The 27,921-nt window shown below is 37.9% G+C and overlaps 1 protein-coding gene across 2 annotated transcripts in view; it reads left to right on the plus strand.

Moving 5' to 3' along the window:
• Positions 1-27,921, plus strand: part of SPPL3 (signal peptide peptidase like 3) — a 145,670-nt gene that overhangs the window by 78,854 nt on the left and 38,895 nt on the right. For both annotated transcript variants that reach the window (XM_025889520.2, XM_073881000.1), the window contains exon 2: positions 23,840-23,917. In XM_025889520.2, coding sequence (XP_025745305.1) covers positions 23,840-23,917 — 78 coding nt within the window. The remainder of the gene's footprint in view (positions 1-23,839; positions 23,918-27,921) is intronic.

A 27,921-nucleotide genomic window follows, 5' to 3' on the forward strand; every position in this document is an offset into this window, starting at 1 on the left:
TGGTTGATGGACATTTAGATTGTTTCCAGGTTTTGGCAATTCTGGGTAAAGCTGCTGTAAACATTCATTCACATTGAAGATTTTGTGTGGATATATATTTTCATTTCTCTTGAGTCATAGGGTAACTTGTTTCACTTCATATGAAGCTGCCAGACTTGCTAAAATGACTACCATTTTGTATCCCCACTGGCATTGTTTGCAGTTTCCAGTAGTAGCTCAATCAACTTCCTCATCAGCACTTGTTACAATCACTTTTTGTTTTATTTATTTATTTATTTATTTATTTATTTAATTTTTAAGATTTTATTTATTTATTTGACAGAGAGACAGCGAGAGAGGGAACACAAGCAGGGGGAGTGGGAGAGGGAGAAGCGGGCCTCCCGCCGAGCAGGGAGCCCGATGCGGGGCTCGATCCCAGGACCCCTGGGATCATGACCTGAGCTGCATGCAGACGCTTTAATGAGCCACCCAGGCGCCCCCGCTTTTCGCTTTTTAATTTGAACCATTCTGATAGGTACATAGTTGTATCTTGATATAAATTTTAATTTTCATGACTGATGGTGGTTGAGCATCTCTTTATGTATTTGCCATCTGTATCTCTTGAAGTATCTGTTCAAATCTTTTGCTTATTTTTTATACCAGGTTATCTGTTTTCTTACTGAGTTGGGAGAGTCATTTATATATTTGGCTAGTAGTTCTTTATCTGTTACGTATTTTGCAGAATTTTCTCCCATTTCATAGTTTTTTATTTTCTCCACAGTGTCTTTCGAAGAGCAGTTCTTATTTTATTTTTTATAAAGATTTTATGTATTTATTTGAGAGAGAGAACAAGCAGGGGGAATGGCAGAGGGAAAGGGAGAAGCAGGCTCCCTGCTGAGCAGGGAGCCCCTGGGGGGCTCAATCCCAGAATTCTGGGATCATGACCTGAGCCACCCAGGCACCCCCGGAAATTTTTATTTTGATAAAGTCCGATTTACCAATTTTTCTTTTATGATAAGTGTGTTTTGTGTCTTAAGAAACCGTTACTTAACCCAGTGTCACAAAGGTTTTTCTCCTCTCTTCTTCTAGAAGCTTTGTGGATTTCAGTTTTACATTTAAGTTTATGGCTCATTTTGAGTTAATTTTTGTATCCAGTATGAGGTTTTTGTCGGTTTGCATTTGAATGTACAGTTGTTCAAACACTGTTGAAAAAAGACTGTTCGTTTCCATTTGGCATCTATGTCAAAAATCAATTGATCATAACTTTTTGGATTTCTGGAATCTCTATTCTGTTCCATAGAACAGTGTATATATTCTTCATCAGTTATCACAGTGTAAATACTGTAGTTTTATAGTAAGTCTTGAAATCAGTTCATGTTAATCTTCCAACTTTTTCCCCCAAAATTGTTTTGGCTATTCTAATTCCTTTGCCTCCATAAAAATTTGGAATTAGCTATTGATTTCTATAGAAATTTTCTGATTTTCAGTTTCATTGACTTCTGCTCTGTACTATTTCTTCCCTTTGGCTTGCTTTGAGTTTAATTTGCCCTTTTTTCCCCCCTAGTTTCCTAAGGTAGAACCTTAGACCATTGATTTTTAAACCTTTTTTTCTTTTCTTATATAGTAATTTAACGCTGTAGATTTCTCTCTGGGCTGCTTTAGCTGCATTTCACATAGTTTAGTACGTTTTGTTTTGTTTTCATCTTCATTAAGTTCAAGGTATTTTCTAATATCCCATGTGATCTCTTATTTTGACCTGTATTATTTAAAGTGTGTTGTTTAATTTCCAGATATTTGGGGATTTCACAGATTTTCTGTGGGTAATTTCTAATTTAATCCCATTGTAGTTTGAGAATATGATTTCAGTTCTTTTAAATTGTTTTTATGGCCTAGCATGAGCTTATCCTGGAAAATGGTCCACGTGTGCTTTGTTTATTGTTAGCATTTAGAAGGGTTTTTTTTTTTTTTAAGATTTTATTTATTGGACAGAGAGACACAATGAGAGAGGGAACACAAGCGGGGGAAGGGGGGAGAGGGAGAAGCAGACTCCCCGCTGAGCAGGGAGCCTAATGTGAGACTCAATCCCAGGACCCTGGGATCATGACCTGAGCCGAAGGCAGACACAACGACTGAGCCACCCAGGTGCCCCTAGAAGGTGTGTTTTGATCCATCATACACAACTTAATGACCTGTACTGTGGTTGGGGAATAAGCAAAGTTGAGGAGGAAGATTGTGCAGTGGTTTAGAGCACGACCTCTGGATCTGGAGCCAGATTGCCTGGGTTGGCTTGCTAGCTCTGCTCCCTTCTTGGGCAAAGTGGTTCATTGCTCTGCACCTCCATCCCTTCATCTCTAGAGCTGATAATAATAGTGCCTTCCTCAAAGGGATGTTGTAAAGGTAAAGTGAGTTGGATATTAACAGCTCATACAATGTCTAACACATAATAAGACCCCCAAAATATTAGCTGTTGTAATTGTTACTATTATATGACAGCAGTGTAATTTCTTGGTGTCACAGGACTTTCATAGGGCCTGGTTTGGTTGCTTGGATACTTTTTAAAGAATTACTACTCCCCTTTTAAAGTTTTCTCTCCTGTTTATTATTTATGGGAAGCCAGGTAACACTTGTTTGAGGGTTTGTGTCATATGTATGCAGAGGAAAACGGAAAGTTTGGAAAATCTATATAACCCAACCTTTTAAAACACCATAATTTAAACTCTAAACAAGAATGTGACTCTTAGTCAACAGTTTCCTCTGAAAATATCCTCATAAGTGGCAGAAATCTCCAGTTATAGAACAGAGTCCTATACCCATTATAGCTACCAACTAAAAATAGTCTTTTCTTAGAAGTGTGACTTTTAAATATTGACATTTTTCTTATGAATGTCTCACTTTTGCTCAAGATTAATCTGAAAATTCATAAGTAAAATCACCTATGGTTTCTCTTTCTTATTTCTGTCTCTAATAGTATATTTTTATTGTGTCTCCTGCCCCGCCCTGCTCCCTGGAGTCCTAGACAGTAGTTAATTGATCTGAATCTTTTTAGAGTAATAAAAGTGGATTAATTCCAGCTAAAGACCTCAGTCACTGATTCTTTGCATGTAGCTCTGAAAAAAACAGGGAACTAAATATTCTTGTTATTGCTGAGGACAGAAGAGTCCTCTCTAGACAATAAAGTGTCTGCTTTTTGGAGTTTTTTAGCACAGAGTACTTTAGAGCTCTGGGCTCAGATAGTGTGGATTTGAATCCAGACTCTGTCCCGTACTAATTTTGTACCATTGAACAAGTTCTTTTTTTTTTTTTTAAGATTTATTTATTTTAGCGAGCACATGAGTGGGGGGAAGGGCAGGGGAGAGAAACCTCAGACTCCCCGCTGAGCAGGGAGCCCAACATGGGGCTGGATCTTACAACCCTCAGATCATGATCTGAGCTGAAACCAAGAGTTGGACGCTTAACCAATTGAGCCACCCAGGCGCCTCAAACAAGTTCTTGAACACCTTTCTGGTGAGCAGTTTCATCATCTTAAATTAGGGATGATGAAAGTTACCTGTCTCATAGGGTGGTAATGAGAATTAAATAATGGAATTAAAATACCGAAGGCTGATATTTGGCACATGATAAATGCTTAACAAATATTATTTGCTATTATGATTGTGGTTATTTGTGTTTAGTTTCTGAATGAAGAGTTAGAGACCAAGTTTTTACCTGGCTTTGTGTTGGCAAAAAGACTCCTTTTAGAGCAGAGTTCCTCCAAAAGTGTGTTATAGAATATAAAAGCTGCTCTAAGGAAAAAAGGGGGAGAAGTATAAGTTTTGTGGGAAAATATATGATGAGCGTCAGAAAGGTCTCTACTTTAAAGAAAAAAAACCAAAAACCCACAGCAGTTAAGTTTGTTTTGTATAGCTCAGCATTTAATAAACCTCCTTGTCCACTACCGACCGGTATTAGTCATGCAAATCAATTCAATTGTCTAAGAAACTTTTGTCCCATAGAATCTGGGAAACACTATTTAAGAGATTTGTTGTTGTTTAGTGATACTGAAGTTTGCCAGCTGTTTTCCTATTATCACCCTTATATTTGTTGTAAAACATTAGCTCACCTGTGACCAATTTTATTAAGGTTTTGGCCTACCATTCCTGTTGCTTCTGAATCACTAAATTCTCGGTATAATCAAGGCAGTGGTGAAGTAGACGACTGCATTTCTCTTTCTGCAAGGGTCTATGCTCTGCAAGCTCAGGAGTGGAAGTTGGGCTTCTGTCCAAATAAAGGTGGGGTGGGGCTATGGGGAACTTGGAATTCAAGGATGACCTTAGTGTAAACATGTGTTTATAATATTGGGAAAGCAGCAACAAAGCTTTTTTTATTGGTTTTGGAAGACTTGTGTGTTACATGAATGTTGCACAATGAATTGCCTTTTACATTGAGTTGATAAATGTTGGCCATTTTTAACATGCTGTAACTAGAACATTCAGGTTCTGAAGTCAGTCTCAGCACCTGTGGTCTTAGATTCCTTATAAAATATTTTGGAAATAGAATAAAAGGTAATGTTACAACGTTCAGAATCCTATAAGCTTTTACTTTTAAATATATTATTTGGAAACCTCATACTTCACTATTGATTTGGAAGCAAATTACTGAATTACCTCCCAGTTTAGTTGTCACACGAATTACTGATGTTTTCCTATTATGGACCTTCATCTATGGCCAGTCCTGGAACCTGGTACATTAAGGGTAGGTATGCCTTTTCTTCATAATCTGGAGTAATATCTAATTCAGGTAAAATCAGGTAAAAAGAGTTTAACCTCAACAGAGTTAACATTTCTTCCCCCACTTCCGTGCTGCAAGCAGCCCTAAGTCACTGTAGTCACTCAGCATAGCTTTGGGTCTCTCTGGAAAAAAATTGGGCCCTGGAGCTGATCTTTATTTGTCTGCTGGAAAATGACAAATAATTGTATCTGCAGTCAGTCCTTGATTATTTTCACTAACAGAGGGAAGCCTTTACTTGGGAAATCCAAAATGGCAACTATTCAGAGTAAACAGTGTACTTTAGATCTAGTTTCTGGACCCAGACTGTCCGGATTTGAATCTGGACTCTATTACTTAATACTTTGTAACCTAAGCAAGATATTTTACCTCCATATTCCTTAGTTTCCTTATATGTAAATTAAGGATAATAAAAGTCATTTCCTACGGTGGTAAGGAGGATTAAATAACAAAATTATTCAGAATGAGCCAAATCTTTAGTAAATATTAGCTCTTATCCTCTATAAAATTATTAAAATAAATTTCCCAGCTTCTCTCTTTTCATCATCGCTTAGCTGAAGAATATGTGATTCCCATGAACTTACATTTAACACTCCGTCTACCAAATAACTCTGAGAGTGGTGGTAACGACACTGAGGAGTGGAGAGCTGAAGTAACTTGCCCAGAGTCACAGTTGGCAAAAGACAGAGTCAGGATCTGAACCCCGGACGTCTGACCGCAGAGCCTGCTGTCTTACCAGTACCGCCTCACAGGCGCTTCTGTGCGCTCCACGTGCTTCACTGACCCAGTTCTCATATTTTTATTAGGTATTTACCCTCCTCAGGTCAATTTGTGCATTTCCATCTTCTTACCATTTTATATGTCATTTCTTCTGCTTAAAATACCTCCTTTTTTCAACCAGTCTTCTGGGAAACCTTCCACACAGTTCACCACACCCAGCGCTTGATGTCTGTCTGGCGTCTTTACCTGGCTGATTTCCACAGTGCTTAGATACTCACTATTCTTTGAAGGGAATTCAACTGTCCCTTTTCATATATTAATTCAATATGAAGAGTTTCTAACATGAATCTTATAAAAGTACATGATTAATTTATCTTAGGAAACCAAGCTTTGAATTTAAGGAAATTTCTGCTCATGATACTTACAAACCTGCTGTCTTCTCTGAACTTGTTGCACCTTCTTCACTCCGTACTGGATAAGCCCACATCCTACTTCACGGAAGAGGATGAGACCTTCTGTCATGAGTACTTTCATAAAACTGCATCTGTAACGGCAGCCCATTATTGCTTATCTGACCTTTCTGGTCTTGGTAGAGAAGGTGGTTTTGTGGTTTTTTTGTGTTTTTTGTGTTTTTTTCCTCCTCTCTAAAGCTAACCCCTTCTTTCCTGTTTTCTCTGGAATCTTGCCCACATAATCATTTCTCTCCTCTGGTTATCCTTAATCTCTCTTTCTCTAAGAATTTCCATTTTCCTTTTATTCCAAGTGGCATAGGTCTCCCATCTTTGAAAGTATGTCAATAAACAAAGTCACCCTGCCTGTCTTTCATATTACCATTCAGTTGCATTCCAGGGTTTAGTCCTAGACTTCCTCCAGCAGTGATGGGACTTAACCGCTTCCACTTTCTATCTGCCATTCAATGGAAACTGCTCTAGAAAATCACCTATAATCTCTCTTAAACCAAATGGCCTATTCTCAACCCTCACGCTCTTCTGCTTTTTTGGGAAAGAATATGGGGTAGTGGTTAGAAGTGTGGACCTTTGGAGCCATACTGTGTTCACATACTGTTTTCTGACACTTTCTGTATAACTTGGGGCAAATTCCTTAGCATCTGCCTCACCGCCCCAGTTTGCTCAGTACATATGCTCAGCATTTAACTCTTCCATGTTGTATCCCCAAATGACCTTTTTTTCCCCTCAGCTCTAAACTCTCTCTTAGTAATTCCTAATTTCCATTGTGCCACTGTTCGGGATAATTGAAACCAAAGATTAAATGCTGGGTGAAAATGTTTTGCTGTCAGAGAGTGAACCCAGTCCAGCAGTGTCTAGGCTCTAGGAGATGAGATTTGAAGGAGAGGAAATGGATTAGGGCTTTTGAAGTCAAAAAATAGCAGAGTATCTTAGTTCCTTATTAGGAAGGTGGAGTGTCTGGGTATTGCAGGTTGCTAGGGCTTGCTGATTAGGGAAGCATTGGACCAAAAGGAGATGGTCTATGTCTAGAGGATTCTTCTGTCTTGGTTTGTGACTTCTTCTGTCTTGGTTTGTGACTTCCAGCTGCCTCTACTACCAATGTGAGGTACCTGGACCTGGATTTTGGTGTCCAGTCAGGTGTCCCCATTGTCAGGCTAAGTGGCCGGATCACTGTTTGTCATCTTGTAGAAATTTTCACTCTTGTCTCTCCTTCATTCCCTTTGCCCAGTGTTGTCACCGGGTCTCGGTATTTCTTTCAAAATATAGTTTGTAACTGTTTTACCTCTTCTGTTTCCACTTATTAATCTGGGCTTTCTCACTTAAGGCCTGGATTCTTATACGAGTTTTAGTTGGTCTCCTTCATTCCAGTCTCATCTCTTCTACCCCTTCCTTCTACATTGGATATTTCTACCTGATTGATTTTCCAAAATATTATTGTATCATTTTTATGATTTTATTCCATTGACAAAAGTAGTATTTCTAGGTGAGATTAAAACTCCAGCAGATAGGGCGCCTGGGTGGCTCAGATGGTTAAGCATCTGCCTTCGGCTCAGGTCATGATCCCAGAGTCCTGGGATCAAGTCCCGCATCGGGCTCCTTGCTCCTTGGGAGCCTGGTTCTCCCTCTGCCTCTCTCTCTCTCTCTCATAAATAAATAAAAATAAAATCTTAAAAAAAAAATAAAATCCTAATGACAAACCCAGAATCCTAGTATACCATATGTAATCTGCTCACTTAAATAGAAGCTAATCTTTCAGTTAGTCTCTCTGGAATTCCACTCTTCTGTGAGACAAGAGAGACTTGCTCCTATTGATATTATTCTCCTTCTGTACCTATATCCTCTTCCCAGAGTTTAAGACTTTAGTAATAAAGATGTTCCATTTGTGTTACTAAATATGACTGTCCAGTCGATTTAAGGTAGTGTCATAGAAGGGAGGACATACTATGGGAAAGGGACTGAGGGGTCTGTCTACTCTTTAATGTTTGTTCAGCCCCATCTGCAAATAAACTTTCTAAAAACGTTCTTAATAATCTGTTACAGGGGCACCTGGGTGGCTCAGTGGATTGAGTGTCTGAATCTTGGTTTCGGCTTAGGTCGTGGTCTCAGGGTCATGGGATTGACCTCCATGTTGGGCTCCACGTTGGCACTCAGCAGGGAGTCTGCTTTAGATTCTCTCTTCCTCTGCCCCTCCACCCACTCACAGGCTTTTGCTCACTCACTCAATAAATAAATAAAATCTTTTTGAAAAAATTCTGTTATACGAGCGCCGGGGTAGCTCAGATGGTTAAGCATCTGCCTTGGGCTCAGGTCCTCAGGTCATGATCTCCAGGTCCTGGGATCCAGCCTTGAATTGGGGGGGAGGGGGGGTTCCTGCTCAGTGGGAAATCTCCTTCTCCCTCTCCCTCTTCCCCCAACTTGTTCTCTCTCTCTGTCAAGTGAATAAATCTTTAAAAAAATCTGTTATAGTAGCTGCTTAAAATTTTTTTAAGATGCCTTTTCAAATGAATTAGAGTGTGAGAGTTTGTTGTCATTTCCTGTGTCAAAAGAGGGGTGGTCAGTAACCAGAAAAATAACATTTACCTGCAAGTAGCATTCAGCGCTGAATCAGGATCTCAGTTGGTGTGATTGTATGACTAAATAAATCTTAAAATATGGATGTAATTGTAATGTCGGTGCTTTTAAAGTTTAAGAAAACTTTTACCTTTAAATTTGGCTTTTTAAAAATAAATTCTGTAGATGGGATGTTACATTTAACTGTAGAACATAAGCTTTTAGCATTTGGTTAAAAATAAATGAAAAATAGAGCCAAATCAGAAATCACAAGCACTTCTTTTTCTTAACATGTCTTCTGAGATCCTAAACACAGTTTTTAAAAATGTTCGTGTTATTTTAAAAATTCACATAATACAAAAATGTGAAATAGTCCCATTTTTAATAAAAGTGGGATTATGTGATAACTTGTTCTTTAGCCTGCTTCTTCCTGTAATAGTTTTCCATGTTATCCTTTTAAAATTTCTTCATGGTGGAGTGAATTATACAAAACACAATGACTATAGTAAAAAGAAAAAGGCTGATTAACCTATGTTTCAGTTACTTCATCTACGTGATGCACTACTTAATAGAAGATTGTTATTGCTTAGAGGAGGGAGTCATCAGCCTGTAGAGATGGTAACTGAACCCATGACAGTGGACAGTGTCACCCAAAGACAATGTGTGGAATAAGAAATGAAGAGAACTAATGACAGAACCCTGATGGGCAGAGAAAAAGGAGACTAAGAAGTTTAGGAGCCAGAGGTACAGGAAGAAATGCAGAAGAAAACTGTGGAAGCTGGAACAAAATTGTTTCAGGAAAAGGAGGCAGTCACTTGTCAGATCTTGCAAGGAGCCAGAGGGAGCATGTCAAGTAAGATACTGACTGAAGTTTAATAGATGAAATAAGATTGTTGCTGATCTTGGGGAGGGGAAGAGCATGTTGCATGGAGTACTGAGGGCAGAAGCCAGATTGTGTCAGGAAGACACTGGCAGAGATGGCAGTCCACCCTGAATCCCTAGAAAGTTGGACCTGGCCTGTTTAACCTTTCTGGCTGTTGTTCTTTTCACTACATCACCACCCTCTCCCCCTCCCCCAACCATTGTAACCCCCCAACAGATACTCTTGTGGAAGTACATTCTAGCTCTTGCTTATTCTCTTGCTCTGTTTTTCCCACCCATGCTTGCTCCCTCACATCTCTTGCTTCTCTTAGTCTTCTCTAGCCCAGCTGAACTAGTGGACTATTTGTAATCTCCCAGCAGACTGTACTCTCACATAAGCCTCCAAGCTGAGCCTCTACACCTATCCACTTAACTTGATAGCCTCTTTACTTCTCTCTTTCCTTATCAGACAATTCTTGTTGGGTGATAGGGGGCTGGGTCTTTATCTTGGAGTGCCAGCACTTATCAGAGTACTAATTTCAATAGTCATGCATGCAGTGATGCATGCTGTTGGAGTGAATAACAGACGTTAGATTTTGCAAGGTGATGGGGAGATTTGTTTGGTTTTAGATGTGTTGAATTTGTGGTGACTATAGTCTGTGAAGGTAGAAGTACCTTCATGGGGCATTGGAGATTTCTTACTGAAATTCCGACGGTCTTAGAAATTCCCCTTGTTCTGGGACATTTCCTTTTAACTCTGGTTTATCTTGACAGAAGTAATGGAGGCACTGTGACTTAAATTGTCAGGGTCTTTTTGCTTTTCTATGGAAATAGATTTGTCACTAGGAGAGGTTAGCTACCAGGAAATGACTAAGTGTCAACCTGTAGCATCCACTTTTTTTTTTTTTAAGATTTATTTATTTATTTTAGAGAGCACGTGAGCGCAGGAGGAGGGAGAGGGAGAATCTCAAGCAGACTCCCCGCTGAGCGTGGAGCCTGAAGTAGGGCTTGATCTCAAGACTCTGAGATCATGACCTGAGCCAAAATCAAGAGTCAGGTGCTTAACTGACTAAGCCACCAGGCACCCCTGTAGCATTGCAAATTTCTTCTTAAAGTCCAGATTTTGGAATTGTGTGCATGCTTTCAAGACTTTGTTTACAGAATAATATGTAAAGTTATTATATTATCAGCATTAAATGGCAGAGAATAATCTTGTAATGAGACTCATGAAGTGAAAATCAGTTTGCTGCATGTTTTTAAGAGCAATGTTAAAAAATCCCTTTTTTTAAAAAGAATTATTGTGATAAAATCAACACAAAAGTTACCAGTTTAACCATTTGTAAGTATACAGATCAGTTGCACTAAGTCCATTCACTTAGGTTGCTGTGCAGCCATCACCACTATCCATTTCTGGAGCTTTTTCATCATCTCAGACAGAACTCTGTACCCATTATACAATAACTCCCAGTCCTGCAACCTCTACTCTACTTCGTCTCTCTACGAATTTACCTCTTCTAGGCTCCTCATATAAATGGAATCAAACACTATTTGTCCTTTTGTGTCTGGCTTATTTAGCTTACTGTATTTTCAGAATTGCCTCCCTTTTTAAGCCTGCATAATACTCAATTGTATATATATATATACGCCACATTTGCTTTATCCATTCATTCATTGCTGGACACTTTGGTTGCTTCCATCTTTCGGCTGTTGTGAATACTGTTTCTATGAACATGTATACAAGTACCTGTTGAGTCCCTGCTTTCAATTGTTTTGGGTATATACATAGGCCTTAACTAGTTTTATGGGCATATATTATGAGAGTATTTAGACATCCAGGAACAGTTCCTTTATGAAATATTAATTTTGGCCAGCATGTCAACACAAATTTTTGTAAATTTGTAAGGAAATTTATTTAGTTCAAGTTCTAAGGCAATCTTGAGATTAGAATAATGATACAAAATGTCTTTGAAAAGCTGCATTATAAGTTTCTTTTCTGAAAATGAGTTCCTTGGTCAAATGAAAATACACAAACCTCTTTATTCCAGCTTGTACCTGTCTACTTTGAGAAAAACAGTTGCCTAGGTTTTTCCCTTGCCTTAAAAATACATCTGTTACAGCTAATACAGGTCTACTTCTGGCTGCTGGTGTATTAACACAGAGGTCACAATTATGTTGCTGAGTGTATGCTCAAATCACAGAAAAATGCACATGCTTTTGAAATTGCAATATGAGGATTTGTCTAAAAGAGTAGTTCACAGGAAAGAAAGGAAGCATATATTGCCATGGAATCCTTCAGTATGGGGTGGTCTTTCTGTTTCACTGGAGCACTGTAAACCCTTTCTTAATCTGTCCTACGCAGTAAAATCCATCTGAAAACAAAATGACTACAAATCATCTTTACTGCCTTAGAGACTAATACCTTTCTTTCATAGGAATTTGCTCAGTCCACAGATTTTGCATTTCTGATGGAAATAATTTTTTACTATACTGGCTGGGTAAAATGTAAAATATTAACATATGGTACATCTCATATATGTTCTTTCCATAAAGTGTTTGGTGCTAATGAAGGGATATGAAAGAATGAAAATTCATTTCTGATCCAAAAAGATTCTGATATTGGAAATCCACCCATCTTCATGGTGTGACTCAGAGATGTTCGTGACTCTTGCTAGACTACATACACACACCTCTTTGTGCAAAGCAGGAAATAGTGCCTCCCTGGCCGAGTGGGCTCAGGCTCATAAACAGTCACTTTTGTGAAAGGAAAAGATGACCCTCCCACCAGGTAGTTGCATCCACCCACTAGGACACAAGGTTCTGCTCATCAAACTTTGTGCCCAATGTCAGGCTGCATCCTCTAGGAGGAAGAGGTAGGTTGTATTTTAACATTTGCTGGCCCTCTTAGCCAGGTGGCCTTGCACAGTAACAACAGTATACAAGGGTTAGCAAACTGTTTCCATATAGGACGAGATAGTAAATATTTTGGGCTTTGTGAGCCATGTGGAGACTGTCACAACTTTACACCTCTGCCAGTGAAGCACTAGAGCAGCAATAAACAATACCTGGATGAATGATGAATGAGCTTGACTGTGTTTACTGACTAGCAGTAGGCCATAGTTTGCCCACTCCTGGTATGTGGCAACCCGTAGCACCTCCCATAACACTTTATCTCTCTACTAAAACATTACATTCTTTCACCTTGTATGCTGTGTCTTTCTTAGATTGTAACCATCTTAAGTGTCTTACTTTGTATCTTGCACAGATTTAATTTATTAAAATTTTATTTAATAAGATTACCTATTCCATTATTAAGCTTAGGATACATATTTGGGTTTTTTTTCCTTATAATATGGAAAAATGTGGAAGGGGATTGTGGACATTATAATGTTAGACAAATATTTTAGATAAAGATGCAAATTAAGGGGCGCCTGGGTGGCTCTCAGTTGGTTAAGCTTCCAACTCTTGGTTTTGGCTCAGGTCATGATCTCGCCATTGTGAAATTGAGCCCTGCATCGGGCTCCCCACTCAGTGTGGAGTCTACTTCAGATTCTTCTTCTGCCACTCCTCACTCGTGTGTGTGCTCTCTCTCTCTCACACACACAAATAAAACCTTTAAAAAAAATACACATTAAATCTTCTTTCAACATACTCTACCTTAAAGGGAAAGATTGTTGCATTTCTAAGGCCTTGGATATAAGTCATTTTACATACCATATTTAAAGCCAAAAATCTTGCATAGCAAAAAAATTGTTCACTACTTCTTGTTGTTTTGTGGTTTTAGAATTGCATATGAGAATATGCTAGCAGTTTGTATAGCCAGGGCTTGTGGATAAATGTATAAGGCAGCAATTCTCAAAGTGTGGTCCTTGAATCCCTCAGGGTTCCTCAGACCCTTTCAGGGGGGCTATAGGGTCAAACTGCATAATGCCATTAAAGTTATTTGTCTTTTTCATTTTGAGTTTTGTTTTTTTTTTTTCTTATGGTGAAAAGTGGTGATGGTTAAAACCACTGCTGGGCTATAACAGGAATCAAGGTAGTGTCATCAAACTATACTCGTAATCACTATATTCTTCACCACCATGCACACACTGTTAAAAAAAGAAAAAAAGGCAGTTTCACTTAGGGTGAAGCAGTGAAAATTACTTTTATTAAATCTCAGCCCTTGAGAACACATTTTTTAATAATGAAATGGAAAGTTCTCATTAAGCACTTCTGCTGTTACTAAAGTACCATTGGTTTTCTTGAAAAAACACTTGTGCAGTCAGTCATGTCAGATGCTGGCTGAATTGGCTACTTTTTTCTTGGAACACTGTTTTTACTTAAAGAATGACTAACAGACAAACTAGAGTTACTCACCCTTTGATGTTTGACAGTTAGTTTCTCCAAAATGAATAAAGTGAGCCTGTCACTCAACACACACACACACACGTGCGCACACAGTACTTTCGCCAGTGATGAAATTTGAACTTCTTAGTGAAAATTAGAATTTTGGAAAATGTCTGTCTGTTATCATTAGCCTCAGGAATGATATTAACAAATGTGGTTTTTCAGATACTGTATAACGAAATGTGACAACATGTGGAAAAGCTATGTATCTCAGTGAATCAGTGTTTTCCAGATGACCAATATGTGATGTTATAAAAATCATCCATGGATAGAAGATCCATTCAAAGTAAGGCATAATCCATTGGATTTTAACATAATATATAATCCATTGGATTTTAACATAATAACAAAAATTCACTGATACGGTTTCAGATTTCACTTTGAAGCTAACCTTTAAGAAATTACAACTGGCTGAAGGTCAGTGTTGTATGAAAGAAGAGGATCCTCATTTATCTAAAAATGTTATTACAATACCTCTCCCTTTTCCAACTACCCACCTATGTAAGGCCAGATTTCCTTCTCTGTAGCATTCAACTAAAGCAGTGTATGGCAACAGACTGAATGCAGAAGCAGGTATGAAGAGTCTGGCTGTCTTCCTTTTAAGCCAGACATTAAAAAGCTATGAAGAAATGTAAGAGAATGCCGCTTGTCTCACTAAATTCTTTTTTGTTTTAGAAAATAGTTCTTTTTCTTTTAAAAAATTTATGCTCAGGGTACTTGGGTGGTGCAGTTGGTTAAGTGTCTAAGTCTTGGTTTTGGCTCAGGTCATGATCTCTGTGTCATGAGATGAAGCCCCGTGTTTGGCTCTAAGCTCAACGCCAACCCAAGGCAGAGTCTGCTTGAGACACTCTCCCCCTCTGCCCCTCCCCCCTGCTCTCTCTTTCTCTCTCTCTAAAGTAAATAAATATTTTAAAAAATTATGCTCATATGTAATGGTTGTGTTATATTTAAATGAGTTAGTAAATGTTTTTAATTTTTCTCAGTTTTAATTTCTAATTGTTATTACCCACAGGAACAAAAACGCTAAGGGATCTTCATTTCAAGAGTGTAAATAGTTACAAGATGAAAAAGTTTGCATAGTGCTAGTTTAGGGCACTGTCTGTGCCGGGTTGGAATATTAGTTGCTTGGTTTGTTGGATGGATAAGAATGCTTTCATTGTATAGCTGGAAGGCTGACACATAGAACACATTATAGAACAGTACTCTCTGTGTCTCAGTTTGGCATGATTTTTAGCAGGATATGTGTTATAAGCACTTGCTGGTAAAGCAGCTAGAAATAGATGTTTGTAGAGTAATTACTAAATAAAATCCAGCATGGTTCTAAAAATCTTAGGGTGTAGAATATATAATCTTACTGTATATGAGAGAACTTTCTGGTAGCTTTTTGTCTTTGTCTATTAAGGCTTGGGGGAATGTAGTGAAAGAATTAGGGGTTTCATAGTGACCATATAAAATACCTCAATAGCTAACCTGTACTAATACATCACTTGGCAAAGTCTCCCACCTCTGTCTTAAGTACATTTGGCTAACCTGATTTTGGCATGTCTAAAATACATGTATTTAGTTTCTTTTTAAATTTCAGTAGGAATTCCTTTGTTTCGGGGTGTAGAGTGTGTTCCTGTCTTTAATGTGCATCGAGTCTCTGGAAAAAACACCTCCCTAGGAGGTCTTGAGAGGTGAAACATTTCTGCTGATGGCTTTGGGAGTTTGAAGTATGGGATAGGGAGGAGGTTGTGAAATAAAGAAGATGGCAGGGCTTTGATTTCCTAGAATTGGCAGACTACCTCCCCTTTTTCCTTGGAATACCTTTCCCTTCCTGCCTCCCCTACTTTGGTTGTACCCCCAAAGCCCAGACCCCAATACTGTAGTAAAGTTCTAGGATCTCTGCATACTTCGGAAGCGCTGTTGATTCTTTCCTCACTTCTTTTTGTGCACCAAGAGAAGAGGAGAGAGTGGTATGGATGAGGCCCTCTTCTCCCGTCATTATCAGCAGTGAGGAACAAAAGAGCTGTGGGTTAGACCCTAGGGCTGGCCGGTTTTTTTAAAAAGTGACTCAAGAGAAGGATTTTTCTTGGGTTGATTAAACCAACCAGTTATGGAATTAATAAGTCATAGGAATAAAAGGCACAGCATAAGGAATATAAGCAACAATATTATAATAGTTGTATGTAACAGTTGTATGGTAGCTTGTGGTGAACATAGCATAATGTGCAAACTTGGCGAATCACTATGTTTTACACCTGACACTAATGTAACATTGGGTGTCAACTATACTCAAAAAAAGTAATCAGTTTTCAGTGGCCTGAAAACAGTGCTAATTTACCTATAACATGCCAGTGATCAGCCAAACAGAAATATTTTTGGTAATACTTAAAATTTTGGAGGAAAAACATATAAAAACCTAGAATCTTAAAAATAAAGATTAGTTGGGCCTTCGAGTTTATCTAAGCCAAAAGAGGATTTTATAGAGACCAGAAAGATGTAAAGCCTTGCCCAGGGAAGATCACATGGCTAGTTATAGTATAATTAAAGATAGAAACTAGAGCTTCCTGACTCCCAAGTTTGTCATCAGATGATCAAGTCAATTTGGGAGACTCTGGAGTGAGGCTGCCTATGTTCAGAACTGCACCTGGCTCCTCACCTCAAAATGGTGATAATCACACATGTCCACAATTCCCAAACCCCAAATTCTGAAAACCCAGAGTTTTTCTGTAATTCTTCTGGAAGCAAAACCTGACCTAAGCTGATATGAAGTGGTTTCTAATCTTTATCTTATTTAGTGTGGTTATTCATGTTTCACTACAGAAACATTAATATTTGATTATGGGGCACTGCACTAGACCCCAGTGAGGGTGTTTTCTGTGTAAGATCCAAAAAATTTGGAATTCTGCAACACATCTGTTCACAAGGTATTGTTTTGGCTAGGGGGTTGTGGACATGTAGGACTTAACCTCACAGAATGGTTGTGAGAATTAAGCACTCAATAAAATGTCGGATGTTACTCTTACCACCAAGAAAACCCCAGAAGCCCAGTTTTTAAATAAAATATGGGCATCTTCCTATACAAGTATATGTCAGTGCAGTCATGAGAACTTTCTGCTTTGATGGAAATATTCTTTATCTGGCCATTCAATCCAGTAGCCACCAGCTACTGGACACTTGAAATTCAACTAGTATAACCAGTGAACCAAATTTTTAATTAAATTTAAATAACCACATGTGGCTAGTGGCTAATGGCCGTTTTAGTGCTAGTGGCTGCTATATATATATTGGACAGTGCAGTTTGATATTTGAGTTTATGTTCCATTCAGTCTTTACTTTAGCTATTTTTGTAATTATCTATTTGTATTGATTAAGATACAACATGACCCAGCAGACTGTTGGCTAAGACAGCTGGTGTGAGGGGGGAGAACTTGTGTTTCTAACTACATCCTAGGCTTATCATCAGCTAAATAGTTCCTTCTGTCCTCAGGAATTTTTAAAGACTTAATAGTAAAGTGTACATATTCCTACTTAAACTTGATACAGGCAACCTCTAGTGAAGTAAACATAAGTGATTCATAAAACATAATGCATCTATGTGACTAAGTCCCTAAACTTAGAGAATGTAAGTGGCAGAAGGTTTTCTGGTAAATGTGAAAAAAGAAAAACTTCATCGTCAAGTTGTTTTAGGATAGCAGAATGTTCTAACATGTTCAGTGTCTGTGACAAAATGTGCTAGCATGTTCACATTTCGTAAGCAGATGTTATTTTCCAAAAATGATTTCTATACACGTTTGAAATGTAATATTATGTATAATATCAATGTTTTTGATAGCCTCTAGGCCTGACAGGAGTTGTTAGAGCGCATCTGCCAGTGCACAAGATGAAGTGCTTCCTCATGTTTTTCACAGGAGATTTGACTGTTCAGTGTCAGGATATGGACGTTATCTTTACCTGTGGGATTCCATAGTTTGCCTTTGAAAAAAGGGCAATAGAAATGTTCCTGCCTTCACTAAATCTTAAATTGACGAAAAAGAGCAACACAGGCACGGGCATCCATTTGTTTCTGTTGAGGTCAGAAACAACAGTCTACCCTCCTAATTTTAGAAAGTAAAGTGAGATGAAAAAGTGTGAAGCATTGGGAGATCCTGCCATAGTTAATACCTCGGAAATAAGAATTTTTAGATAGTGTGTATGTGGCTAAAAGTTGTATTCATTGAACCTAGAAGATTTCTCTCAAAGAAAAGAAAAAGAAGAATGCTTTCTATTTTGTCAGGTTTTCTAATGTCTTAATTTTATACCCAAAGGCCAATAAGGTAAGGCAATAGAAAAGAATAGCTCCTGGTATGTAGTTGAGTTTTCAAAAAGAGTAAGTTATAGAAGAATATGTGCATGTCTGTTTTTATGGCTGTGTATACATTCTGCAATTTATATAGAAGGATGCACACACCCAATTGTGAACAGTGTCTACTCCTAGGGAATGGGAGTGCAGAAAAGGGGGAGGGAGGAGGCAGTTGTACTTTTGTTTCTAACCTGTTATTTGGATTGTTAGAATAAACATGAATTATTTTTGTAATTTTTAAAAAATATTTTTATTTATTTGAGAGAAAGAGAGTGAGAGAGAGAGCGCGCACGTGAGCAGGGGGTGGAGCAGAGGGAGAGGGACAAGCAGACTCCGAGCTCAGCATGGAGCCCAGTGTGGGGCTCAGTCTCACAACCCTGAGGTCATGACTGAGCTGAAATCAAGAGTCGCACACTCGACTGACTGAGCCACCCAGGTGCCCCATTTTTGTAATTTTTTAAAAGAAAGTACTGTTTTTAAAATGCAAATTGGCTAAAATTAATTTAAACCGTATTCTATATAATAAATTCTTTGTGTTAAAAAGCTTTTTGTAAAACTTCCGTAATGGTAGTTTGAGTTGAAAATGTATGACATTTCAAATAACCCATAACTTCTAATTATGTGATACTTGGTACAGTTTGCAGTGTAATAACTTTTTTAAATCTTATAAATTATAAAATACCATGGATATATCAGGAGTCAGCTTTCACCAAATTTTCTTGTATAGATTGGAAAAATAAAACTGTTTAAAAGAAACCATTTTCTGAAACTATGCATTTAGTTCTGCAATGGGTAGCATGCTTATTGGCTGGTAGCCCTGGTCAGCCTCTTTAGAAGGCATTTTGCACATGGTCAAACCCTTGCCTTGAAAAAGACTGAAGAAAGTCAGTGACTGCAAGATGGTCAGCCACAGAGACAAGAGCAGAGCCCAGAGGATCTGTGGAAGACAAAGAGCTGGTTTAGTAACAGTTCAACCCCAGACATCTAGAAGTCTTAAGTGATGAGTCTCTGGAGAGTCTCCACTGATTTGAGAGATGCAGCAAAAGGAATAAACAATAATATGAGTTCTTAAGATACTGAGTTTGGGAAGTTTAGACTCTAATCTACCTTTTAGGTAATGACAATAGGCTTCAAAATACAAAGGGTACAAAAAAGCCAAGGCATCCACTCCAAGTGAAACACCAGCAAAAGAAAAGATCCTTTAAAAAAGAAAAAAAAAAGGGGCGCCTGGGTGGCTTAGTCGTTAAGCGTCTGCCTTCGGCTCAGGTCATGATCCCAGGGTTGTGGAATCGAGCCCCTCATTGGGCTCCCTGCTCGGCGGGAAGCCTGCTTCTCCCTCTCCCACATCCCCTGCTTGTGTTCCCTCTCGCTGTGTCTCTCTCTGTCAAATAAATAAATAAAATCTTAAAAAAAAAGAAAAGTCTGCCTTTGTTTTTTATAACCCTGGAATCTGGAAAAAATTTAAATTATTTTAAAAATGCCTACTAGCCTTTAATCATGTGAAAACCTGCTTAAGCTCACTTTTAATCAATTTTTAAAATTTTAATTACATCAGAAAATTAATGCAAATGAAAGCCATATTGAGATACCAATTTTCATGTTTCAAATTGGTAAAAATTCCAAAATTAGATGACACTCACTGTTGGCAAGGCTTTGGAAAGAGGAACCCTAATAGTTGCTGGTGAGAATGCAAAATGATACAAGCTCTCTGGAGGGCAGTTGGGCAATATCTATCAGATTGCATGTGTATTTCCTCTGTGATCTGCAGTCTCACTTTGAAGACCTTTGTTCTACACAGACGTGTCATTTCATGTGTGCATTGCAGGTATAATTTACATGGCTTTTTTTGTAGAAGTGCAGTTAAGAGAATTTTTGGAAACAACCACTGTGTCCATCTAAAAGGGATTTGTTAAAAAAACAAAACAAAAACAAACCCTGTGTTTTTCAGTGTAGCCACACAATAGAATACTGTGCAGCTTAAAGAAAATAAAAAAGAGAAAATCTGCACATACTGATACAGAGGAAGATCTCTAGGCTATATTGTAAAAGGAGGGTAGAGGGAGTACAGAGTCCTACCTTTTGTATAAGAAATGGTGAGAAATATGTGTATATTATATATTCTAGAAGGCTCTACAAGAAACTAATAAAAGTGGTTACCTAAGAGGACTTGGGGGAAACTAGAGGGGAGTGAGACTTTCTGGTGTGCACCTTTTGATACACATAGTTTTGATTTTTGTACCATATGATTATATGGTTTTCCAAAAAAATTGTTTTTAAGAAAATGTTCCTTCTAAACAGATGTCATTTGTTTTCAGAATTTTAAGAAGAGATATTTACAAAAGTGATTGTTGAAGCAAGAAACATAATTCTAAAATAAAGAGAAATTGATTAAGTTTTCCTAATATACAAAATGTAGTCTTGTGGTGGGTAAGCCCTGTCTACGTCGTCTGATTGTCTGTCTAAAAGAGGACACGTTGGCCCACCACAGCTGCATCGCTGAACACAGGCTAGCAGAGAGGCTAGGGTGGCTGTCCTGTCTCCTGCATCTCCATTCCCTCCGCTGAGTGAAATTTTAGGAAGGGGTGGTTCGGTGGGATGCTGTGGTTCAGAACTCATGACCCAGAACATCTTTTTTAACTTTTTATTGTGGAAGTTTTCAAAATACACAAAAGTAGAAGAGTGTGATTGACTCGAATAACATGGGTTTGAACTGCATAGGTCCACTTACACATGGATTTTTTTTTTTTTTTTGGTAAATACACTACAGGGCTATAAATGTACTTTCCTTATGATTTTCTTAACGTTTTCTTTTCTCTAGCTTTATTATAAGAGTACAATATGTAATATAACATACAAAATATATATTAGTCAACTGTTGATGTTATTGGTAAGGCTTTTGGTCAACGGTTAAGTATCTGAGGAGTCAAAAGTACATGGATTTTCGACTGTGAAGGTGGGTCAGCATCCCTGACCCCTAGGTTGTTCAAGGGTCAGCTTTATAATGAATTCCCATCTACCTATCATTCTAGCTTCAATAATTAAAAATAATTGTACCTTTTAAAAAATCTATCCCCTGCCTTTTTTTTTTCCCCCTGGGACATTTTAAAGCAAACCTTAAATCCTGTCATTTCACCCAGTTACTTTAGTATGTGCCTCTAAAAACTGAAGATCAAAAAAATGACACTACAGATCACAGTATCTTATCCTGAAATTTCACTGTGTCCTATTTTTTAGAAAGATAAAGGAAACTTCTCCTCTGTACTCACTAGTCTTTCCCTCCTCACTGGGATAATTTCCACTCAGCATACACAAAAGGTTGAATATCTCCTGTCTTAAAAAAAAAAAAAATTCAGACCCAGTCGGTTAAGCCAAAACTCTTGGTTTGGGCTCAGGTTGTGGTCTTAGGGTGTCGTGGGATCGAGCCCCAAATGGGGCTCCACGCTCAGCCCAGGGTCTGCTTACGACTCTCTCTCCCTCTGCCCCTCCCGCCTGCTGCACGTGCATGCAGTCTTTCTCTCTCTCTCAAATAAGTAAATCTTCAAAACAAATTTTTTTCAGGCCTCCCTTATCCTTACATTCCCCTCCCTCTGCTGTTCCCTTCCTCATGCCTTTGAAAAAAATGTCAGTATCCATTTGCCTAATTCTAATTCTCAGCCAGTTCCAGCCTGACCCCCATCACTACCATACCTTAAAGTGTTCTTGCTACAGTCGGTCACAGGTGACTTACATGGTAAATAAATCCAATGGACACTGGTTTTTATCTTACTTGCTATCTCTGCAGCCTTCAGCACAGGTGACCTCTCCCTCCTAATACTAACAATGAATGATTGTTAATTGAGTACGCACTGTGTTCAGCTCATTATAGGAATTGTCTCATTTGATTTTTTAAAAAAAGATTTTATTTATTTGACAGAGAGGGAGCACAAGCAGGGGGAGGGGCAGAGGGAGAGGGAGAAGCAGGCTCCCCATGGAGCAGGGAGCCCAATGTGAGGCTTGATCCCAGGACCCCGGGATCATGAGCTGAGCCAAAGGCAGACGTTTAACCAACTGAGCCACCCAGGCACCCCTCATTTGATTGTTTAATATCTATTTAAGGTAGGTGCCATTATTCACATTTTATAGGTGAAGGAGCTGAACTTGAGAGGTTGAGTAACTACTGGTAAGTGGCAGAGCAAGGGTTTAAATTCAGGCATCATCTGATCCTGCTGCCTCTATGAAACACTCCCATCACACCCTGCTATCCTGGGTTTTCTGGGTTTTATTCCTCTTTCTCTTTCAGTTTGGGGGGTGTGTCTATGTGTTTTGCAGCTTCTCCTTCTTCCTGGCCTTTATATGTTAGGAGTTTCTCAGGCTTTCCTCCCAGGTCCTCTTTTCACTACTGCTCAGCAGTCTCACACACACCTATGGTTTCAATTACCATATTGAAGGTGATGAGCTCCCAGTATATATCTTTGGCTTAGAGCTGCTTCTGGGCTCTAGACAAACATATCCACCTATCTCCTCAACAGTCCAAAACCCAACATACAAGGAATTTGCTTCCATATGTTGCCTTTTTTGCTTAATGATACAGCCATCCACCAGCTGCTCAGCAGAAAGCTGGGAATGCTTTCTTAGCTCCCGTAAACAATCACCAAATCCATTATTGTGTCTTGTATCTCACTCATTCATCTATTCCCTTAAGGAAAGCCCCCCATCTCTGCCCAGTTCTTCCATAGGATCCACCTATTATATATTCTCAGAGGACCTTGTACTTGTCTCTCTCCCCTTTGCAACATTTTCCATGATTATATTCACTTGCTTGTGTTAACTTTTTGTTTGCATTCCTTTGGAAAGAATGGAGTTTACTTTTTTTATTCCTTTAGAACATTCAGTGAGGGTCCAAGACAGTCTTGTTTGTTATTGTATCCCCAGTCGCTAGCAGAGTGCCTGGCACAGAGGCATCATTAAATATTTGCTGAATGAAAAAATGAAGAGAAGTTTGTTTTAGGAAAATCCCTAACAAGAATGATTGGTATGAAGGGTTAACTCCTGGAGACAGACTTAACAAGATTTCTGTTGGTCAAGCTATAGAAGGGAGCTAAAGAATTGCCAGTAGAGTTTAGAGAAGTGGGGTAGTTGGGGATGTGGCAGTTGCAGGACTTGCTGACTGTTGTTACCATGTGTGAAGTAAGAGAAGGGGGTGTTAAGGATGCAGCCGACTTCTAGCTTTGAAGTGAGGGAATCGTGATTCCATTCCTTGAGAGGATCAGATATGAAGGGAAGAATACTGACTTTAATTTTGGACCTTGTTGTCTTGGAAAAACTCCTGTAGGACACCCAGATGGGGAGAACCAGTGGGCAATTATAAAAATGGAAATGGAATTCAGGAGAGAGATACAGGTTTCACCTCATCACTGAGGAAAAGCAGTAAAATACTATTGACCGTTCAAGTGTAAACTGGTAACAGTGTAATCACTGAGACTTTTTATCTTTGGCACAGTGATGGTAGATATTTTGGTACTTCTTAAATTGGGAGTGGATGTTGTAGGCATATGTGGTATACAGAGGTGGGATTTTTTACACTGATATCATTTAACATCCTGAGTGCATTAACTAATAATAGCTGTGAACCCACACATGTATTCTTTATATTAAACAAACAGATTTCATTTTAATTATGCTGTTTTGTTCATGCTAATTTACGCTTTTTTTTTTTAACTTAAAAACAATAATGAAACTCCACCAGACTGTAAACTCCATGAGGACTTGTGGCATGTGATCTAATTTTTTTCCCCTCTTATTTCTCTAGGGCCTATTCCCTGGTGGATTCCAGTCAAGTGTCTACATTTCTGATTTCCATTCTACTTATAGTCTATGGTAGTTTCAGGTGAGTTTCTCTCAATATGTATGGATTTCAGTTGGAGGTGGAAGAAGCATTACTCTGAAAGTGTGAAAACTTACTGCTCTGTGAAGAGAAACATGACTAACAAGAATTGAGTTAGAGTGGAATAATTCTGATATTTATTCTTTGGTTGGCTGCTGTTAAAATACTTCATTTTAATGCAAACGTGTAAAAAATGCTTAAAAATTAAAATTTAAGATTGCTTTAATTCTGGTTTTGGAAATAATGACTCACATAAGTGTATTCATTGAAAAGATCAAGGAGAGAATCCTTGACAGTGATTCTACAGAGTTTGAAAGGGAACAGAAAGTTTTCCTTAATATAGAGGCATTGACATTGGTTGAGCCATATGCAGTTACCAATGGTCTACTCTTTTGACCTACAGAAATGATTTCATACAGTTCAACCTACTATTACTAGGATTGTGCCCAAGAATCATTCACCAAGTATTCTCTCTACTGAACTTCGCAATGCTGAGACTGGATCCTCTTGAAATCCCTGTCCTACCAGGCAGCCGTAGGAATGGAATACAAAGGAAAATCCAGAAGCTAGGCGCTTGCTGCTTCTTTTCCCTCCTTATTTGAGAGAGAGGAACTTTAGTGGTTGTATAACTCAGATGTTTTGTGGATTATATATTTACAAATGAAGGCTGCCTGAGAAATTTTAAATAGAGAACTTGAAAGGGGTTGGCAGTGATAAATGAAATAATCAGGTATAAGGATTTTGAACTGCCCAGTTTTATAGCTGTACTTGAATGAGTATTTGATAAAATCAGACCTCTAGGCTTTATCTCAACTCTGGGTAGAACAGGTAAAATACTATTGATAATTCCGGTATCAGCTGATGAAAGTTTTAATCATTGAGATTTCTACTGAGAGCCCTAGGTTCATAACCACTCTTAGGAAGCATTAATCAAACTAGAGGAATTTAGAACCTTATCAACATAATCTTGATATTTTATATCTATACTTTGGACAAGTTTTTTATTTTTTCTCTTTGAGTATATAGTGTATCAACATTTCAAAAACTACTTTGTAATTAAAAACAAAATCTTTTAGACTCAAAATTCTGATACTACTTTCATTAGTAGAAATGACTTTTTGTTTGCAAAAATATAATTTATATACCGTGTACATTTTCATATGTAAATCATTTATATTTGATTATTTTTACCTAACAAAAAATGTTTTCCATAATCTTCATACAAATTTTTAGTAATTTGATATTTCTTTGTGTTACTGTCTTACTCCACTATTATTGGACATGTGGATTGTTAAAGTGACCATCTTTTTATGTGTTCTTTGGCTGGTTAAATTATTTCCTTAAGACAAATATCTAGAAGTTGAAAAACTTTGTCAGAGAGTGTGAATTGCCTCTTACTACATACATATGGCCATACTGTTTTCCAGAAAGGTTATACCAATTATATGACTGGGCAAATTTTAAACAAAATTTTATGTAATAAATGTAGAATTATATAGATGGAAAGGATTTTTCTGGTCAGCTCTCTTATTTTACAAATGGAGGAACTGAAGCCCAACAAGATAAAGTAACTTCACAAAGATTACACAACTGTTTGCTAACAAACTCTGGATTGGAACCCAGTTCTTAATACTTCTGGTCCGTCCAATACATTATGTCTTTTATACTTTAAGGCATTTAAATTGACCTCACTGAATAAGTCTGGAAGTGTTTTCTTCTGTTTCCTGGAAAAGATTATTCAAAATTGTGTTATTTCTTTTTTATGTATATGATAGAACTCACCAGTGATACCACCTAAGCTGGGCTTTTCTTTGTGGGAAGATCATTTTTTTTTCCTACTTTGTTCACTGCTATCTTTTTTTTAAGTATTAGGACTATAAAAAATTTTTTTATTGTGATAAAATATAAAATTTACTATTTTTAACCATTTTTAATTATACAGTTCAAACCATAGCATGTTGGAGCTTTTTTTAAGCACACGTTACTGTTCTTTTATTACAGCCATTTTAGTACTAGGATGTGAAATAATACCTCATTTTGGCTTTGATTGCATTTCCCTAATAACGCAGATTAGAATGTTGAAAAGATGTTGAGCATCTTTTCATGTGCTTATTGGCCATATGTTTTTCTTCTTTGGTTAAATGTCTATTCAGATCTTTGGCCATTTTTAAATTGGGTTGTTTTTGTTATATGGAGTTGTAACATTTCTTTAAATATTCTAGGTACAAGTTCTCTCTCAGTCATAGGGTTTGCAAATGTCTTCTCCTAGTCTCTGCCTTTATATCTTCCTTTTTTTTTTTTAAGATTTTATTTAGAGAGAGAGAGAATGAGAGATAGAGAGCACTAGAGGGAAGAGAGGGTCAGAGGGAGAAGCAGACTCCCCGCTGAGCAGGGAGCCCAATGCGGGACTTGATCCGGGGACTCCAGGATCATGACCTGAGCCGAAGGCAGTCGCTTAACCAACTGAGCCACCCAGGCGCCCTGCCTTTGTATCTTCTTAATACTGTCTTTCATAGTGTAAGCGTCTTAAATTTTGATAAAGTCCACCTTACCAACTTTTTGTATCATGTTTTTGGTGAAAAGTTGTTTCCTAATTCATGGGCACAAAGAGTTTCTCATGTTTTCTTTAAAAATTTTTCTAGTTTTATTGCTTTCCTTTAAGTCCATAATTCATTGTGAGTTAATTATTTTGTGTGGCATGAAGTAAAATATAAAATCATCTTACGAACATGGCTGTCCAGCTGTCCCCACACCATTTATTGAAAAGTCTATCCGTTACCCCATTGATTGCCTCGGTGCCACTGTGAAAACAGAGTTGACCGTAAATGTAAGGATTTATCACTGGATGTTGATTTCTGTTCTTTGGTCTATATGTCTCTCCTAGGACAGTACCAAAGTGTCTTGATTGCTGTAGCTTTTATAATTGTTGAAATCCAGTTGTGCAAGTTTTACAACTTAGTACTTTTTCAGAATTTTAGCTACTCTGGGATCTTGTGCATTGCCACATAAATTTAGATTTAGCTGGTCATTTTCTACAAAAAAAAAATTCTGGAATTTTATATGTATTGTGGGTCTACAGATCATTTTGGGAAGAATGGCTCTCCTAATATTCTCGTTCAGGGACCTGGAATATTTCTCCATTTACTTAGATCTTTACTTTTTCTTAGTAATGCTTTGTAATTTCCAGTGTACAAGGCTTGCACTTCTTTTGTTAAGTATGTCATTCTTTTTGATATTCCTAAGTATTTCGTTCTTTTTGGGTGTAATTTTTGATGGAATTTTTTTCTTGGTTTCATTTTGGATTTTTCATTGCTAAGTATGTAGAACTTGCCATTGATTTTTGTACATTGATCTGGTATCTTATGGCTTTGATGAACTCATTTATTGTGCTAATAGTTTTTTTTATACAGACTCCATAGGTTTTTCTACACACAGGATAATGTCTGCAAATAAAGACAATTTTGTTTCTTCTTTTCAACTCTGAATGCCTTTAATTTTTCCTCCTCCTCCTTTTTTCCCCCCTTTATTGTATAGGATAGAACCTCCAGTACAGTGTTGAATAGAAAGTGAAAAGAGCACACATCCTTCTTTGCTTTGTGCCTAATATTAAGGGGAAAACATTTGTTTACCATTAAGTACAGTGTTAGCTGTAGGTTTTTCATAAATGCCCTTTATCAGTGAGGAAATTTCCTCCTGTTTCTAGTTTGTGGAGAGTTTTTATCATGAATGGATTTTGTCATATATTTTCATGCATTTATTGAGCTAGTCATGTGGCTTTTATCCATTGTTCTGTTAATATGGTATATTTTTATTTTTTTAAAGATTTTATTTATTTTTGAGAGAGAGAGAGCACAAGCAAGGGGAGGGGCAGAGGGAGAAGCAGACTCCCCACTGAGCAGGGAGCTCGATGTGGGACTTGATCCCAGGACTCTGGGATCATGACCTGAGCCAAAGGCAGATGCTTAACTGACTGAACCACCCAGGCGGCCCTAGGTATATTAATTTTT

The sequence above is a fragment of the Callorhinus ursinus genome, unplaced genomic scaffold, assembly GCF_003265705.2.
Source record: "Callorhinus ursinus isolate GAN/ISIS: 27379988/994484 unplaced genomic scaffold, GSC_fseal_2.0 scaffold41, whole genome shotgun sequence".
NCBI lineage: Eukaryota > Metazoa > Chordata > Mammalia > Carnivora > Otariidae > Callorhinus > Callorhinus ursinus.